This window comes from Crassostrea angulata, chromosome 5 (assembly GCF_025612915.1).
Source record: "Crassostrea angulata isolate pt1a10 chromosome 5, ASM2561291v2, whole genome shotgun sequence".
In the NCBI taxonomy this organism is placed as follows: Eukaryota; Metazoa; Mollusca; class Bivalvia; order Ostreida; family Ostreidae; genus Magallana; species Magallana angulata.
The window spans coordinates 38393573-38412750 of record NC_069115.1 but is presented as its reverse complement, the minus strand read 5'-3'; the positions used below and the strand labels follow the sequence as shown (position 1 = coordinate 38412750).

General features: G+C 33.9%; 2 protein-coding genes and 1 pseudogene across 2 annotated transcripts in view; 1 reads left to right on the top strand and 2 right to left on the bottom strand.

The window, feature by feature from the left end:
* Window positions 1-951: 951 nt before the first annotated feature.
* LOC128184389 (uncharacterized) lies at window positions 952-8606 on the bottom strand (annotated as a pseudogene).
* LOC128184388 (toll-like receptor 4) overlaps window positions 5711-19178 on the top strand; it is a 25876-nt gene continuing 12408 nt past the window's right edge. The window contains exon 1 of the mRNA XM_052853839.1: window positions 5711-6033. The gene's annotated coding sequence lies outside the window, so the exon portion shown is untranslated. The remainder of the gene's footprint in view (window positions 6034-19178) is intronic.
* The window catches only part of LOC128184390 (uncharacterized), an 11969-nt gene continuing 3913 nt past the window's right edge, over window positions 11123-19178 (bottom strand). The window contains exons 3-5 of the mRNA XM_052853843.1: window positions 18493-18610; window positions 12701-12910; window positions 11123-12077 (exon numbers count right to left, since the gene is read on the bottom strand). Coding sequence (XP_052709803.1) covers window positions 11853-12077; window positions 12701-12910; window positions 18493-18610 — 553 coding nt within the window. The 3' untranslated portion in view covers window positions 11123-11852. The remainder of the gene's footprint in view (window positions 12078-12700; window positions 12911-18492; window positions 18611-19178) is intronic.

Sequence of the window (19178 nt, the reverse complement as noted above, 5' to 3'; positions counted from 1 at the left end):
GATCTCTGACGTTGGTTATGAAATGCGTGCGTTATGGCCATTTGAACAGCATAGGAGGACCATCCAATGTCTAGAAAACTCTCGCTTATAATAAACATCACTTTCCTACTTTCGTTGATACATTTAATTATTTCTTCCGATTGCGAAACTCCTGGAATAGAATCTCTGACTTTAAACCACGCTTTAATGTTTAAACTTTCTAATTTTGGATTTAAATTGTTTGCAACCCAAGAGGTGTCATCATCATTATAAGAAATGTACACATCATACTGAAAATCTCCTACGCAAATGTGATCGCCTACAGGCATCAACCTTTGTTTTACTCTTAGAATAACATATTCCAAATGAACGTGGTATTTTTTAATAGCAGCTAATATAATCAGTATTGTCAATGTTGATACTATCAATACAATTGAAAAAATTAGCCAATCGGTGGCCTGGCAATTTAGTTCAAATTTTAACCATTTATTTTCGTTAAATAATTCAACAGTTAAGTTATTACTTCCCACACATCTAGTTTTAGAAAGATCTGAAAACAAGTGTTGGTGATCTTTCATCCATTTCAAAGATTGGATGTTTGAACATATGCATGAGATCGGATTTCCTTCTATGTAGATTAAAATATTGGTCAATGATTTAAATAATTCTTGGTCTTTCTCGTTGATTTTTGATATCAAGTTGTATCGTACATACAACTTCCTTAAATTTGTAAACTGCTTTAGAGAACTTGAAAGGGAAGAAAACATATTATGGTCTAGATTAAGTTCCTTTAAAGATTGCTTTTGGTCTCTCAGTAAACTCTGAGGTAAAAAATTTAAGCTGTTTCGTGAAAAATCAAGATTTGTCAAATATTTCAGGTTTTTAAACAAACTTTCAGAAATCAAATTGAAATTGAATTGGACATTTACTGCACGTAATTGCCGAATATTTTTTACCCCTTGAAGTATATAAGGGTTGATATCTGAAAAGTCATTTTCAGATAAATCAAGAAATCTTAAGGACGGAAAAGTTAATATACTTTTAAACCTAAGAGGGAAATTAGTTTTTGCAAGACGCAATTCTTCTAAGCTTTCAGCAATAAATGTCACATCTTTGATCCCATTATCTGGCGGATGTTGTAATTATTTGAATAGTCAAAAAACTTAAGTTTCTTTGGTCGAGATATGTTCAAAGAGAAAGCTTTATGTTGTGTTACTTGTGGATTTTGATACTTTTCTATTGCAATTAAATTACGAGAAGTTGGCAAATTTTGGCAACATACATCCAAGTCCTGGAGCACGGGAAGAGTTAAATATGATGCAAGAGTATAAGAATCAACAGTCTGTATACTATTTCTGCTAAGACCAAATGTGTTTAAGCAAGACCATAACGTTGTATGCATAATATTTGTCATGATTTTGTCAATTGAGTTGTTATCTAATAATAGCACTCTGACACAGATATTGACAAGGTATTGAAATGACTCATTATCCAAGGTGACTATGTCAATTTCAAAATTTGCTTTGTTTCCTTCCATATCAAGCTTTTGAATCGTACGATTCTGCAAACATTTTACGGACTTCAATGCGGTATACAAATTGCAATTACCGCCAAAATCTATTCGAATACTTTCATTCAAGTATGGAAAGGAGCAAAATAGATCCTCTGTCACGTCACATGTGACATAATTGCTGAATTCCATGTTTAGGCTGTGGATTGGTGATAATCTTAGGCCCTGAAATGATGCATTTGTTAATTCAAAATCATTGAGAATTTCGAATTCTAGTTGAGATAAACTTGTTAGATTTTCAAACGGTTTTGTAAATGCAAATCCTGAAAAGATGTCAATTTTTAGGTATTTAAGTGAATGAATTTTGGAAAGCTGTATATCTGGGTATCTTAAACCTTGAAAACTGTTCTGGTGGATACGAAGAATCTTGAGTTTATCTAGATTAGAAATGCGTCTATATCAATTTTACTTTTTTCAAGAAACGTGAACGAGAGATCCAAACTGCATAAGTTTTCCAATCTTCGAAATGTCAGGTTTTCTATCTTTGTTACATTGTTGTGGTGGAGAATGACAGAAGTAACATTGGAATATGCTGCTATCTGTTGAAATGTATCCTCTGTCAAATTACAAAACAGATTGAAAGATAAATCTAGAGTGACAGTGCCATTTTCTAACTCAGGTGGTATAGCTGTTGGTAATTTAGAGATGTTAAAGCCACTGCAATTCCACAGAAATCCTACATTTCCACAATCGTCAACAATTTTGTGTGAAAGTGGACAATTTTCTGTCAACAATAGAAGTGCACTATCTGTAAATGCAAATATTCATGATATTATTGCAAAACACCATTTTATATTATGAAAATCGGATTATATGTAACACGGTGTTTAGTTATTGCAAGTAAACAACTATTTAAAAAAATCATAAAATTGATGTTTACTAATGCATTAGTAGGGTTGTCGTGGTAATTTTTCTACTATATTTATTTTCTTTTGAATGAGAACTTTGTATAAAGTATAAAGAAATAGAAAAATATTAAAATAGTAAAAAATAGTTTTACTAAATTATGGCTTATGGCTAAATTTACATTTAACAAGGGGCCCATGGGCCACATTGCTCACCTTAACAACAGTTCCTTGTAAATTCTATTTCATAGCATACCGGTATGAAATTTCTATTTTAAACTTTGAACCCATATCTTGGGCCCAAGTTAATTGGTCCGGGGTTTGCTTAAACAATTTAGAACCTACACTATATGAGGATGTTGACGTAGTAATCTAACAAATTGTAACATTGCTGTTCTCATTTTTAAACATGTTTCCTATATATTTCTATGTTAATCTTTTAATTCCTCTTGGTGCTCCAGTATACAACAGGGGGTAACGATTTTAACAATTTAGAATCGACCATGGCCAAGGATGTATTCATACTTATATCCCAAACTGTTGCATTGAGATCTTGTGAAGATTTTTAAACATTTTTCTATATATGTTTAACTCTGAACCCCGCCTGAATATTCGCTATACATTTATAAACAAGCTTTTGTGTAAATATTAGCACATCGGTGCAGTGGTTCTTGAGAAAAAGATTTTTAAACAATATGCCTATGTAGTTATATGTTAAACTCTGAACCCCATCTTGAGCCCCAGTTTCGGTCCGAGGCGCACGATTTTTACAATTTGGAATATTTACTAAACATACATGCTTTTGTGTTAATGTTGGTCTTCTGGTACAGTGGTTCTTGAGAAGATTTTAAAACATTTTCCCCCTGCATTTCTATGTTAAACTTTGAACCACGCCTGATGCCTCAGTTTCGGTCGGAGGCGCACGGTTTTAACAATTTAGAATATTCACAATATATACAAGTTTTTTCGTAAATGTTGGCATTTTTGGTGCAGTGGTTCTGGGGAAGAAGATTTTTAAACATTTTTAAACAATTTAGAATCCCCTTCCATATAGATTCTTTGTACCAAGTTTGGTCAAAATTGGCCCAGTTGTTTTGGAAAAGAAGTCAAAAATGTGAAAAGTTTACAGACGGACAACGGGTAATCAGAATAGCTCACTTTAACCTTCGGTTCAGGCTAGCTAAAAAGTCTATGATAGATTCAATGGTTAATTTGTTGATCATCTGGCCTCCTTTAAATATAAACTTATCAAAACTTTTAAATATTCAACTTGATAAAGAGAATAATTTGAAAATTACGAAATAAAATAATGTGAAGTTTCAACATTTCGTAGCTCATATGTCTTCTCATCATCAATTGCAGACATAAAATAAGACAGTACTTACAATGTAATAAAATCAATTACCCGTAACGAAACCTTAAAGAAGAATTTGGGGGGTTTTTTTGGCGTACTTAAAATATAAGGACACTTTTGCAATATACTTATATTAGTTTTAAGTAACAAAGAGCCAGAACCGTGGGAATATTGTTCCTACTGCAGGTTTTACGTACTTTTAATCTGCTGCTCATTCGTGCTCGAAATTGTTTTAAATATCAAGCAATCCGAATTAAACGTAATATAGCAATATTTTTTTTTCAATGAGTGTTTTGTCAGACAATCTAATACAATCTGAAAGGTCTGTACGAAATTCAATTTAACCAAAGGAGTGCTAATATCAAGCAAAGGTCAAGGTCTCGGGTCGAACACAGAGGTCAAGATACATCGTTTTTTTTTAGTTGGGTGGAAATAAGTCACCTCAACGGCAAGACAAACAAATGTGCTTATTACATACAGTAAAAACATTATATCGGATACATGTAAACACTTCGAAATTTGGTACATTGTATAATTTTTGATATTGATATCTTTGCCCCCATAAAAGACTTCTAAAGTACAAATATCTTTACCCCCCCCATTAAAAGACTTCTAAAGTCCCGATCAGACCCAGCCTTACACCAGAGTAAACCCTAACTAAACCTCGCATTTACTGTTGGTGTTTGGTTATGGTTTACTCTGGGTCCGCTTTTTGAAAAATTGCGTCCACTTGGTTTAGACTTAGGGTTTACTCGAGGTTTACTTTGATTTAATTCGGGATTTGCTTTAGGGGCCAAATCTACTCAGTGAAAAGCAGATCCTTTTTTTATCTCCTAATATTACTGCCGGTTATATTTGTCCCAAGTATATTCCGAATACACAAGTAGCGTCTGCTTTCAGAGGTATAAATTTGATTGGGGTTTACTCTATGTATCCATACTGGGCTTACCCTGGGTCCAATCTAGTAAACCCGGAATAAACCCAGAGTAAACCCCGAAAGTAAACTCAGGGTTAATTTGGGGATTACTTTCTGTAAATTGGGTCTGATCGGTACTGTTTTACACAATAACACCATTATCTGGAAATGTAATTTTAATTGTATATAGACATACAAGTTTCTTTAATGTTTAACATCCCTCCCCAATAATTGAAGCCTTTAAAATTTTACACAAGCGCAATTATGGACACTTTCCCTCCGACTGTTATAATACCATAGTACTGAGGGTCCATATGTTAAGTGTAATTGGGATAAAACAGACAAAACAAGAGGGAAAGTGTAGATGCTTGCCAAAAAAAAAAATTTAAAACAGTAAAATATATACCCAAATTTTATTAATAAACTACGTCTAATTGTATAGTCAAATGTATCTTATTATTATTGAATGAATTAATAATTCAAAATTTTATTCAGAGAAATATTCGTTGCTTTAACTTTGATAATGGTAAAAATAAACAAAAATTATGCAGGGAAGGTCAGACTCCCTAATCCTTTTTTGTAAGCTGTCACCCGTACGAAAATGTTGGCCGTTTTCCGGCTGGACTCAGGGTGAACTTAAACGTATTCCGGTTAAAATGTAGCCGTACTTAGGAGTATCAAAGGCGTACATGGAAAACGGGTTAGACGGGTTCCATCTTATTCATCTTATCTCAAACCTTAGCCGTATTTTCAGCATCTAGCCGTTTTCTGTTAAAGTTAACCGTATTATTTCTCACTGCCCGTTTCCCCTCTTATAATCATTAAATATTCCGCCTTAACCTAGCTAATTGGAAATTCTTTGCAAGTTATAATATAAAATTTACGGCTAGAACTTGGCCAAATCGTGTTAAAGGCGCACAACAGTTCATTGTCTGTGCTATAAATAGCTCATTCGTATAAACTGTCTGTTGCTTTCATTCAATAAACTTTACTTCTTTCTTCAAATTGTTTATCCGTAAATACAGGAATGAGTTATGAACACGCTAGCATATTTATTGTACTTTTAAACTGCTACTAAAATTGTTTTACTACGGCCATCAAGCACTTGTAAACACAAAATCAGTGTTACCCCTTATCATATTTCTGGCCTCAGAGGCTCGCGCTAAGTGAGTTTTGAATTTGGCAACAACGGTTATGCCTAACTTTCCTGATCATGTGTAAACCGTTATGAGGATTATTTTTTGGGGAAATACAGTGAAAATTATTTACAGCTATTTGATGTAAACCAAGTCTTATGGAGTTAAGCAAAGTGTGCGCTTTATGTGGACTAAAAGACATGAACACAAGAACCTTAATGTTAATATCGAAAGTAAGTCAAATTTTAATTATGTCCATGACTTTATCAATAATAGTACTAAAGTACAGTTAAAAGTGTGCTTATTGTATGTGAAGAAAAGATAGGTTTAAACTATTCTTCATTTAAAAGATATTAGACAGTGCGTAAATGTCACAGAATGTATAAAGTATAGAAATCCCTTCATTCATTCCTTAAAATTTTAAGCTGTTGAAAACAACTGACATTATGCTAAACAATTAAAAAACAAGGAAAGCAACAATACAAACAAGTCATTGGGATGGTGGCAAGCTGCCTTCTTATATTTAAGCTGTCCTAGTATGAGCATTGAGAAACAGCCTAATGAAGATAAAAACTAGCTCAAAAGCAGAAGGACAATGGACATGGGAGACTAAAAAGTAGACTAAAAAGCCTTATACTAAGGCGGATTCCACCTAATTTTAGGGCGGAATCTCGCGGACTCCACCTTATATTAAGGCGGATTCCAATTAATCATAAGGTGGATTCCACCTAAGATTAAGGCGGATTCCCGTTTGTTTTAAGGCGGCTTTTTATTACCAGGAATACGCTTAATCTCATTTAAATATTTCGAGCCATATACCGCCCAGACTCCACCCTGAATCTGTGATATTAGTTATACATTCAGAGGAATGAAAGACGGAGTCCGCCTTTCAAATTTCGCTTACAGTCCGCCTTAAGTCAGGGTGGAATTTTTCGTACGGTAGCAGATGGATGTCTTGCATATTTTGTTTTCAATTATAAGAAAAGGAAATATTGCACTTTTTATTAAGCTCTTTCATAACTACGCTTCAAATGCGGGGTAAAAAGCGGGCTAGATGTAATTTAAGACACAAACCTTATAGGTTATTGAGAATGACCTACTAAATTCTGTAATCTGTCGATCGTCAGAAACTGTTTACTTTCAGAGTGTAAGAAAATGCAAGGTCATTAAATGTTGTATGATATGAAGTTACAACAGCATGCAAAATCATCATAAAATATGTTAGTCAACATCCTGTAATTTATCTATCGTTTATCATGTCATGCAAACTTACATATACCGTATACACACCGAATATATTTAAATCATTATTTTTAACGTATTCTTCATTTGTATCTCAAGCAAAAATAAATGCGTGCATATGTCATATTTTCAAACGTCCAAAAATACAATTACCCGTTCAAGCGTTGATGTGCTTATATTTAACAGGTATATTGTGTAAGTTTGCTTGTCCTTAGACTCTTTTTGGTATTTGTGCCTCCCGACAATCCATAAATATCATTCTACGTAAGTTTCATTTGAGAATACGATTATGTATAGGATAGTGAACTACTTACAACAAAAGAATGCAAGTATCAAACTGAATCGCTGTTTGTACTTCATAGTTTGCTTTTCATATCATCACAACACCTAAAACAAAATGAAAATAGATTTTATTAAAAAATAGGTTTATTATCTTAAACATTTCTTTTTGCGATATAAAAAAACCCTGATTATTTTGCTTTGTCATCATGAATTGACCTTTTGACCTTGAAGGGGGGGGGGGTCTTTCCTTGCGATTCGTAAATTAACTGATTTTGTGATTTTGTCCCAGAACGAGTTCACTGAAAAAGAACCGTTCAAGCCCTAATTATAAATATAGAACCTTTGAACATAGGGCAAAACGTTTCATACTTTTTGTAAAGGATTTCATGCTCATTCAAAAAAAAAAAAATCCGTACCAGATGTTCAGAAGTAAAATATAATATAAATGCAAATTTCGCAATATAAAGTTAAAGTTTTCATGGTTATCCTAACTACGCACTTTATTTGTTTGTATGCTAGGTGCCCAGGACTGCGTTTTACATATTTAAAGAACTTACAACAAAGTCGTAAATATTTTCAGCCTCATAGAATCCTCTTTGACTAACAAAATTTATATAAAACCATTTTTTAAACTCTTATTTTGATTTCTGTAATTATATTTTATAGGCATTGAATTCAAACATTTATCAGTTTTCAATAAATATTAAGCATTCATTAATTTGGTCTTAAGTCGTAAGTTCCGTTGTAAAACGCAACCCAGGATTAAAAAAAATAAATAAATAAACGTTTTTTCATTGTACATGTATGACAAATATCACCAGCAAATATGTGCACTAAGATTGCATGCTAGATGGCCAGGAGACAAAAATTAAAAAGTATGTTCACTGAAAAAACAAAAGAACACGAATTCCGATGAAATTGTGTTGAACTGTAATTATCATCTTTGCAGCTTTTGTTTTGGTCTCTGCAACGCAGTGAGCAAACAAATGTATAAAGCGCTAATACATGTACAAGCATTTCCAATGTTTGTTTACGTACCAAGTATTTCCAGTTGTGTAAAATCTTTTAAAAATACTGCTTACCGGTAAATTCTTTCAAATGGCAAAGTAGGTTATATGCAAGCAAAAGATGGTCATCAATAAGGAAAGGAGAGAGAAAACATATACTTACAAATTGCACATGATATATGCCTGGCCCTGTAAATGGAAAAACCCAAATGCCGTGAATGACAGCGCCTTCGCAAAGAATCAAGCTTTACATTGTGTTTGTATTCAAGCTAAACGTGTATGAAATTACACGCTCTATATACTGTTCACTTTCAAATGAAGTTGACAAAAGTTTTAGAGTTGTTAAGTGTAAAGTTATGGATAAATAACAAGGTAGTGTTAAAAAGTTCAGAGAAAACTTTCCCGCCGAAGGACATATGCCCCAGGAGGGGATGATTTCTCTAAACTACTCAACAAATAGATCACTAGACAATTAAGAAAAGTGTAAATTTAAGTTTTTTTTTTATTTCAAGCAAAATAAATGGCATTGCAAGTTTTTTTTATTTTTAGAAAAAAAACCATCATTTTATTTACAGTGCAAGGAGGGATTCATGCGCGGATCTAGAAAGTTTTCCGTGGATGGGGATATTTTGGCAGTTTTATAATGTAATTTATAGAAATTTAATGTTTGATTTTTGGAGGGGGGATCTGGACCCCCCCCCCCCCCTCACCCACCCCATCTCTAGATACACACATTGCACATCTATAGGACATCCCCTCCATCGATTTATTTGTCTTACTTTAAAAATTTCTCCAAATTGGACCTCAAAGAAAATTTGACCCATTCATATATCCAACAGTGTCATACTGCAATAATCTTACCATACATCCCTTTTATTCATGGACCTTTACATAACCCAAAGTACGTTTTAGAGTTCCAGTTCAGAGAAAGACACAGATAGCGTGTTGAATGATATGTTGAAATTTTAGTGATGTACCAAATGATTATTTGTAAAGAAATTTGATAGGGTACTTACGGAGTCCAAGTCGAACGAAATTCCTGCTATTGTTAAAACCGACGAAAAGGGGTATCAACGATTTGTGGAACCTGCATGTATCTTAGATGTTGAAAGTACAGGATTGTCAAGTCAAGATTTGCAAGACAAACGGAATGAAAATATTGATGGGCTGTTAATTTATTCAACTTGTGGTTACTTAGGAAATAGAAGATCTACAAGTGTGTGTGATTCCAAATCTATCAAAATTAAAAAAAGGAGACATTTCTCTTGAAGTTCTATTCTAGTGTAAATGTGTAATGGATACAATATTCTATTATACTCTGTCCCGAGTTTTTGCTTCCACCACTTTTCGCTTGATATTTTGATAATAATAAATACCTTTGGGCTCAAATTGCGTTCATCCACTAATATGAAAAATGTCTAGATCATCTGTTTTGAATCGCCCTCTCTACCGTTTCAGGTTTCAATACACAATCCAAAATAGAAAGTCTACGGGGATTTTGCATTGCATCAGCCATTAATAAGCCCGGATGAAAAATTACGCGAGGTGTCCCGAATACCTTTGAATGGAGAATAAACATTTCATATTGTAAATCTCCGGTAAAAAAAAATGTTTTTGTTCCTCTAAACTTTTATGAGTGAAAAAGGATAATTTGTTATTGAAGATATCTAGGATATTTTCCATTTCATCGATTTCAACTGTTCTTCTTTCACAGGTATGTGTATGTTTATTAAAAAAATCATCAAAAAGTGATGGAAGCAACGCGGAGCGGGGACATAGAAATGCCGGGCGTCCGTCCGTTTGTCCGTGTTTCCGTCCGTCACACTTTTTGTAAGTGCTCTCATGCCTACAGATTTTGACGGATTTTCATTAAATTTATACCAAATGTTTATACCACTAATACTTTGGTCAAGTTCGAAAATCAGCATTGGTCGATACTTTTTGTTGGAGTTATCGGACTTTGACCACAATAATGACTCCGTTTTATCCAAAAATTGACGTTGTAAGCGCTCTCATGCCTACAAATTTTGATGGATTTTCATAAAATTTATACCAAATGTTTATACCACTATTACCTTGGTCAAGTTCCTAAATCAGCCTTGGTCGATAGACTCGATACTAGTATACTGCTTGACCGGCGGGGACCCAGGAATTCTATTCTTGTTTAGAGTAGCAAGGTAGTAAAGAATTCAAGATCGAAGATAATTAGAGTGTACTATACAGGCTTATACAGTGAAAGAGGAACTAATATTAACTATGGACAACAAGAAAAATCAAGATCACTGTTTTGTCCAGGTTCTCTGACTGATCATCGGAAAAAGCTGAAAACGTTAGCAAGAAGTGTATTCAATGATATCCAAACTAATATATTTGTGAAAAATAGTAGATCAAAGCATGAAAAATGTACCCTAAACACATCAAGAGTGGTTGTGTAGTTCAAAACAAAATTGAAGAAAGTTCCATTCCCTTTAGGGCAGGAACCAGATAGAAGAGTCAAGCAGGGTGCGATGGCAGTTTGTCATAAAAACTACATTTTTGTACCTGCAAAACGAAAAATGTCAATTAAACCATTGGACATAATTTTGCTATTTTATTCTTAAATATAATTTCCCAGCCCTGGTTCCGCATTCTTCATCAAAAGCAAGTTTTTAGCCTGCCTAGTTACATGAAGCTGAGTGGTAAGCGCATTGACCACACTCTGCTGTGAAAGTGGGTTTTACAGATGAAAGTATAAATACATAAATTTCCTATCTTTCTATAGCATATTATATCAAATTATAAAGAATGTGAAATCGTTTTATGATCACTTTATTTCTCTGCACACATAAAATTAGTGCAATTTTGTAAAGTCAGTTTATGACCAATAGTCCCCAAAACAAAATTACTGACCAATTGGCACTTTATTTGTTCACCACATGCATTAAATGTTTGATGCAGGTTATACCTACACATAGTTAGAATCCACAAAGTAGTCATAGAATCACAATATTGAAAATCAGCTTCTTTGCTTATCTTAAACAAGCAAGTCTGTCAACAAAATATTCAGTGCAAAGGATATTTCTGAACATCTATGCCTTTTCACTTTCTGAGAATGGAGGGTCATGTTTTTAAAAATCATCACAACCACTGACTAAAGGGTCGTGATTTTCACAAATTTGGTATAGCCTTTATTGCTTATTCTATCCATGCAACTCCTTTGCCCTGCTTTCCAATATCAGAGAAGAAAATGTTGAAACAACTTGAGCAAATTCACTACAAGACCAATAGGGTGGTTTCCCATTGGTCTCCTGGATTTGGAAACCACACTGTATAGTGCCCAAACCAGAACTACCATCGGATGGGCACTTAATATGTCCATCAGATGCAATGAAGTTTTTAATGGTTTCAGTGACTGTATTTTCTGAAAGGTTTTCCTTGTCTAGATAAATTTCACAATTCATGTTCTCAGTGCTTCACTCAGAAAATTAGCTTTTTTTGGTAGTTTCACATACTAATACCTAATTTATAATCCTTGGCATGTCTCAACTATTTCTAGCAGCCTCTCTTCTTACTTGCATTATCTTTATGAGCAAAAGAGTCTTAAATAAATCTTTCCGATCTTGTCTCTTCAAAAAATTATAGCACTGACTGTAGTAAAATTCCGGTTTTTCATATTCATTCAGCTTCAGAGATCCAGGCCTATTTACAGGTGTATTCTGAATTTTCTCAATAGCAGCTGGATGAACTTTTAGCAAAGTTACTCTTACCTGCAAAACACCAATATCAATATTTTACAAATATAAGTTCTGTCCTCAATCATAAATAAAATCAAATAAAAATTGATTATGTATGTTGTTGATAATTTTGAAGATTTAGTCAAATTTCATAGAAATTCTATAGATTTTTACACTCTAATTCATTAAGTGTCAACCAACCTGTTAATTTGCAGGTAATTTAAGGAGGCTAGGTAGTCAACACAGTTTACCATCAGATCTACCTTTATTTTTTTTAAATGATTTGTTTAGCTATAAACTATCATTTAGTAAAGAAAAATTCCATAAATTTCCCCCTTTAAAGTTTCAATGTTTCCTAGGTCTTCATACAGAGCTCTTCTTCTTAAGGAGATTTATATATGTATAAAAATAGAGACAACTATCCAGCCTCTTTAATGTTATCATGATATCATGTCATTTAATATAGTTCTTTATAAGAATGTTTTTTATTAGGTAAGTAAAGCATGGTTGTTTGAAATAACAATCTGAGACATTCCTACTTGACAAAAAAAAATCTTCAAGGTTTTATGGGTACAGTGCCACAACAACCATGACATTTCATACCATGACTTTGTGGGTTTACTATTACTAAGATTTAACCATACAAAATTGCATACCAAGGTCTTCTCAATGGTGAAGCCAAGAATCCTGTCAGATATGGGTGACTGCTCTAGGTATACAAAGAGTTCACCAATATGTTGAGACCAACTCCATTGGTTCCCAGAGTCACAGGTATCTACATCGTCCAATGTGCTACATGTAGCTCTGGGTCTCTTTGTCGGAGGAGGAGGCAAATTATCATCTTCATTTGATAAAGCTTTCTTCACCTGAAATAAATAAATGTAACTTTCACTAGCTTTGTTTTCTTTCTAAATTGGTCTGTCAAACAAAAAAGCAATATGAAGTTCAATCAAAGGTTCAATTTTTTTTAAATCTTCATCAAATCATTTTCTAGTAAGAAATTGATCAATCGGCTAAAAAGAAATATACATGTACTTTATACTCCTTTGTTCTAAGTGTTCATGTGAGAAAAACTAAACAAGTGGATGGATAGACTAAAAAACTTTCAGTCTGATGGATGAGGAAACCCATAACACATGTAGCATATAATACAACACGTTCAAGTGTTGGGCATGTAATTAAACTTAAACCCTTCCTTTAAACCACCACAAGGCATAATTCCTTGAGCCACCTAACTAACAAAAGCAAGTGAAAAGCTGTCAATGTGACAGCAAACCAGGTTTTCTTCTATGTGAACAGTATCTCTAATCCATTACTCAACCCTGACTTGATAAACACTACCTATCCAGAGAAATTGAGTACATGTACTAGTAACCTATATGCAATATTCTGCAAGAAAATGACCAAGTTCAACAGCTGGAATTTTTTCATTAATTATCAAAAATCAAAATAAAGGTAAATTCCTTATATTACACGAGTACTTAATCCCCCCGCTGGTTTGCATCAAATTGAAAGAATATAAAATCACGGAACTTGGAACTTTTCTCCTTATTAAGGTCTTCCGTTTCCAACGGAAGACCTTGTACTGATTCTGTTGGAAATTCTTCATTATTATTTTTCTTCTTCTTTTTCTTCTAGACGTTTCTTTAAACTGTAATATCTCGCTTGTTTGTCATTAGATTTTATTCAAATTTTCAGGGTTTATTGGAAATGACAATAGCTTACTATAGCACAAAATATTGTGAAATCGCTACTTCCGGTTTTGAGTTATTCCCCTTTGAATATTTTTTTAGTGGGTCTCGTGTACCTGCAAAGGCTCCAAGTTCATCCGTAGCAAGTAGTTTTAATTTACAAATCTTTAATGTAGACATCTTGAACGTTGTCCTCCTAGTTTTACATGTTTGATTTACCCACGTTTACTTCTTAAAACATTACATTGAAATTTATGTTTCAAAAAATGTTAAATTTTGCTTACATCTTTGCTCAATAACTTTTTAGTTGTAAATTTTGTCTAGTCACATATAGAACAAAAATTGTGCAGAATATTAAGAGCTTTCATTTGATACCATAAAAAAGGGGCTAGCCCCTAAAATGAGGAGTCTAGATCCCTTAAAAGTCTTTGCCTCATAACTCTAAAACGGTAAATTTTTCGAAATGGGCGTCGCTGCAAAAAATGTTGTTTGTGACTTTATTGATCTCATAAAACTGTTTTTGTGTTCGGGTATTGCATAAAATGAGGGTAAAAAGTAATACCTGTTGACCAGTACTCGAGGCAATTTGGCCAAGTTTACGAAACTCTCCCTCGCCCGCGGCCGAGAAAATCGGTCACCATGGTCGCGACTGGGCTACCTAGCGGTCAGCGGTTATCTAATACACGAGAGTTGCGTCTCTCAAGTATGAGTTTATTTAGCCGCAAACTCAAGAACTGTTTTAGTTTTGATTACACATAAAAGTTTATGGACTAAACGATTAGGTGTCAATTAAGAAATCGTTCAGTTAATTAATAAAATCAATGTCATTCTCATATTCTAAAGCAATATCAGACATAGATCAATTGTGGGTTTCAAGTTTAAAATAAAGAACTTCTATTTGATAGAATATGGTCATTATACTGCAAACTTTTCAAATCTTCCTGGGTTAAGAGCTGTGCGTGTCTGTGCGTTGTACCTTTACGTAATCTTTCCTTCCTCCACGGCCGAGGAGATCAGCCGCGGCTGCACTACCTAGCGGTAAGCGGTTATCTAATACACAAGTTTCGCACACCGCGACGCACACTTAGATGAATATGAACGTGTTTGAGTTTATAAAGCCGTAAATACAAGAACTGTTTTAAATTTATGTTATAAAAGTTTGTCTATCTTGTATTTATTTTATTAAAAATTTGAGTGTAAGTGAATATTAATGAACGATATAACTCCAAATCGGAAAAATCGTCAGACATAAATTAATGATTGGTCTGTATATCTAAAAATTTTTACCCCCCTCCCCCCCCCCCCCCCCCCACAAAGTAGCCACAGATCTAGCGCGAGTGGACAAGTGATCCGCGGTCGGCTCGTGTTCTTTTACATGTACCTTATCACGCGTTCATGTTTCATATTTTGCTCGGACAGAACTATATTTTATTATGTTTTCAACTATTATATAGGTTTAAAATGAAAAGATAAATTTATTTTAATTGTACAGTTGGTTAAGCATTGATTTGATTATACGATAGCGTACAAGGTAGTTTAAAAATCAAATCAAATTATAATCAAAGTTCCATGTAACATGTTTGCGGTAGCTGCTAGCACGATAAAAGAATGTCCTGAATTGTCCTGAATTGAGGCATTTGATGATTATTTTAAAGAATATTCACATGAGTTTTAAACAACTTGAGATTAGGTTCTATCGTTCACATATTAATCACGCAGTAGTTTTTTCTACATGGTTGTTCGTTTCAGTATGGAAGCGAACTCATTGCTGCGCCCCCCCCCCTCCCTCCTCCCGCCCCGCTGACAAAGTCCTTGGGCTGGATTTTTTTTTAAATTGGCGAAAAGATATCCAAATCTGTCGAAAAATCATTTTTGGTGACTTCTTCTTATGTGTAACATTTTCTCCTCAACGTGTTTCATTTTCCCACCCGTTTGTTTATTCGTTCAGTCTGTGTTAATTCAATCGCCATTTGCGACTGAAAATCTTGTGTCGCTTCTCAGAACATATGTAATTGAGTAACAGTTGAAAGGGTGCTTTTATAAACAATAAGACTATTATTCGAAGTCAATCATCTTCACATTGAAGATGTGAAATCGTAACCTGAGAATGTAGCTAATAAATAAACCTGTTAAACGCGTTAAACTTCTATAGTTATGAACAGAATAATTCATAATGTATTATAATTAAAAGTTTGAAGTCTAAGGAAATGTTGTTCTTGGGAAATACGACTGCATTATGCAATGCAGTCGATCGCCACAGAAATCATCAAAGTACTGCAAGTGTCGACAGATTTGAAAGACCATGATAATTCACTTGACTTGCAGACTATATCGACATATCTGCCTCCCAAAAATATATGCGCTTCTCAAAGTTACACTTAAGTGAGATAGATGTGCGTTATTGGAGATTTTATTTATTTCTAATTGATTGAAAATTGATAAAAAAACCAACTTTTAATTGAAGTTGTGTATTATGAGGTTGTAATGCAACTTAATTTACTTACAAGGTTAGCTGCAGCAGTGGAATACTAATTTTAGCTCAACAATGAATACCCAATATATTAAAATACAAGATAAATAATTTCCAGAACTATAACACTATGCATGTGTATATGAAGGTTGCACCCTGATTTGTATGGCTGTAGGTGGGGAGGTAAAGGTGTATCGATGTACACACAATGTATGACTGCACATACGGATTCCGGACCGTGGGTACAGACGATACCCATGATAGTCCTTTAATACATCAATGCGCAGTTTGATCTAGAAACTGACCAGTTTCATAACTTCTTCGAATTTCTCTAACACGGACTGTCTAATTCCTTTCCAGAATTCCAATTTACGCAAGCGCAATTGAATTTTTTTTTCAATTTAATTAGTCAACACACTGACATAAAAGAAGGATTTTGAATATTATTACATTGTCGAGAGAAGTAATATTCATTTCTGTAAATAAGGTTATTTAATTCACGTTACATAGCGGTGTCTCTTTGAAACAGAACCATCTGGTGTAAAATTTAGATGCTCGCTTTTACATAAATTCTCCCGCTGATCTTCTTTTTTTTAGCTGATTATATATTATTTTGAATGTCTAAGTCTACTCGTATCATTAAATAATATCAGACGACACACATTTCCCTGTAGAAAAGTTCAGAGAAGCCATCAATTTTGACTAATTACTAAATTATCTCAGCACGTAATAATTCTAAACTTGCACATTGTCTTCAAAAATTTAGAAAGATTTAAATAAATAAAGAAGTTATCCCATAGAAAAGGTTACATGTTTTGTAAGCGGGTTCTTTTTTTAAAAAAAAAAATACAATTCCTGGTATGAATCATGAGTACATACTGTTTATAACAATGCTTGCTACCCTTTGAAAATTTAACTCGCCATTAAACATCTCATTTTTTAAAGAATTTTTGAAACGATTACACAAACTGTGTTCGACAAATAGTTTTCCTAAAAGATTTTCTTCCTCTCCTTTTCAAAACACGTTTTATATACAGGCTTTCAATTACAACACTTTTTTTAACAAAAGCAGAACTGAATGTTTAGTCATTATAATCGTTTGACACCATATCACATATATTTTCAACCCGCAGCAACAACGGAAGACCTACTCGTGGCTTTGCCACGAGCTCTGCTCTAGTTTCTTATATTTTTCAACTCTCTGAAAATAAAAGATTTTATAATCTGCAAAGGATGCTTCATGTGATTTTATGCGGATATTATTTCCTCCCGTTTAATCAGAAATCTACAGTATGCACATCACTAATATATGTACAATAAGTTGAAAAACAACAGCTTCCCACAATGAAAACTGAAGGAGTAGTTATCTGTATAAAAGGGTACCCTATATGTAATATTCTGCGAGAAAAATGTTTTGTTACAAGCCTGAATTTTGTTCATATACTATCAAAAATCAAAATCCAAGAAATATGCATATCTCTGATATACAGTCAAACTTTGTTATCTCGAACTACATAGGACTGTTTAAAAACTTTGAGATATATCCAAGTATTAGAGATATCAAGGGTAAAATACTTAAAAAATAAGAGGTTGGGACTTGCATATCAGTATGACAAATCCTTTGTATTCGACTGCAGTCTATGCGAAGGACATCGGACCGTCAGACCTGACCGATATGCAGTGCCTCTGGTCTGATGCATCTTTTTATTTTACAGCGGACCGGAATGGATATATAATTGAGAACCTAAACTTCCTATCTTGAACTGTAGGAGGAGTTATCTGAACGATAGGGATACCCTTTTGGCAAATGCCAACTTATCTGACCTGGAACAGTGCCGCCAGAGCAGCCCGAAACCTTATTCTTTACAGGACTGTTGTTGATAGAACGACAGGCTTAAGTAAATATGTAAGTAATTACAAGTTTGGTGAAGACTGGATGAGCGATACATTAGATATGGTCATCAAAAGGCACCTGCTCTAAAAACTTCAACTTGCTCAAAAACTTAAACCAGCTTTAAAAAGCTTAGCCTCCTCAAGCATCTGAAACCTATGGCTCAGATCCTGCATTCATTTCAAGCATGTCAAGTATCATAAGATGAACCATCCATACAAATATGGTGAAGTTTGGACCAGTAATAAATTAGATATGAGGAGACCTGCTCCAAAAATTTAACCAGACGTTGACACCAAGGGTTAAAGTATAAGCTCCCCCGACGCAGTCCTGATGAGCTCAAAATATTTCTACTGGAACATGAAATATGAACTGTTATCATTGCTGTGTACATACCTCACACACAAAGATAACTGGGTTTTCCAAATCATCTCGACAACACAATATATCAGCTTTTGACGATGTAGTTCTACCCAGGATTTGAGCTTTTTGTGTAACTATAAATGGATGGCTCCTAAAAGACAAAGTCAAATAATTAAGCATAGAAAACTACTATAATGGCAATCTCTTTGCCTCCCATAGTGTAACTAATGAAAAGAGTCCAAAGGTCACATGAAATACAAACTACAAAATTTAAGGAAAATCCACTCTTGCTAATAAAGGTCAATTTACTCAATTAGATATTCCTGAACAAAAACAACATCACTCTTTAATAGTAACTACCTTACAACCTTCAACATTCTGCAGATATTTGAAATGTTAAGTTAACATTGTAGTCACCTTTTTTCTGAAATATACATATTTATTACAAGAAACGCAGTCTCGAAGATACAAAGCTGAAAATATATCTTACAATGCATAGTAGCTGAAAAAAACCCAAAAGCTCTTGACACAGATTTATAAAAACTACTGTAAATTCCTGATTAAACGCGAGGAATTAGCATCCTTCGCGGATTTTAAAATCTCGCCATTATTTTCTGAGAGTTGAAAACTATAAGAAATAAGGAGAAAAGTTCAACGTTCGCGATTTTATATTCTCGCGATTTGGTAGAAACCAGCGGGATCGCGGAATTAAGAACTCG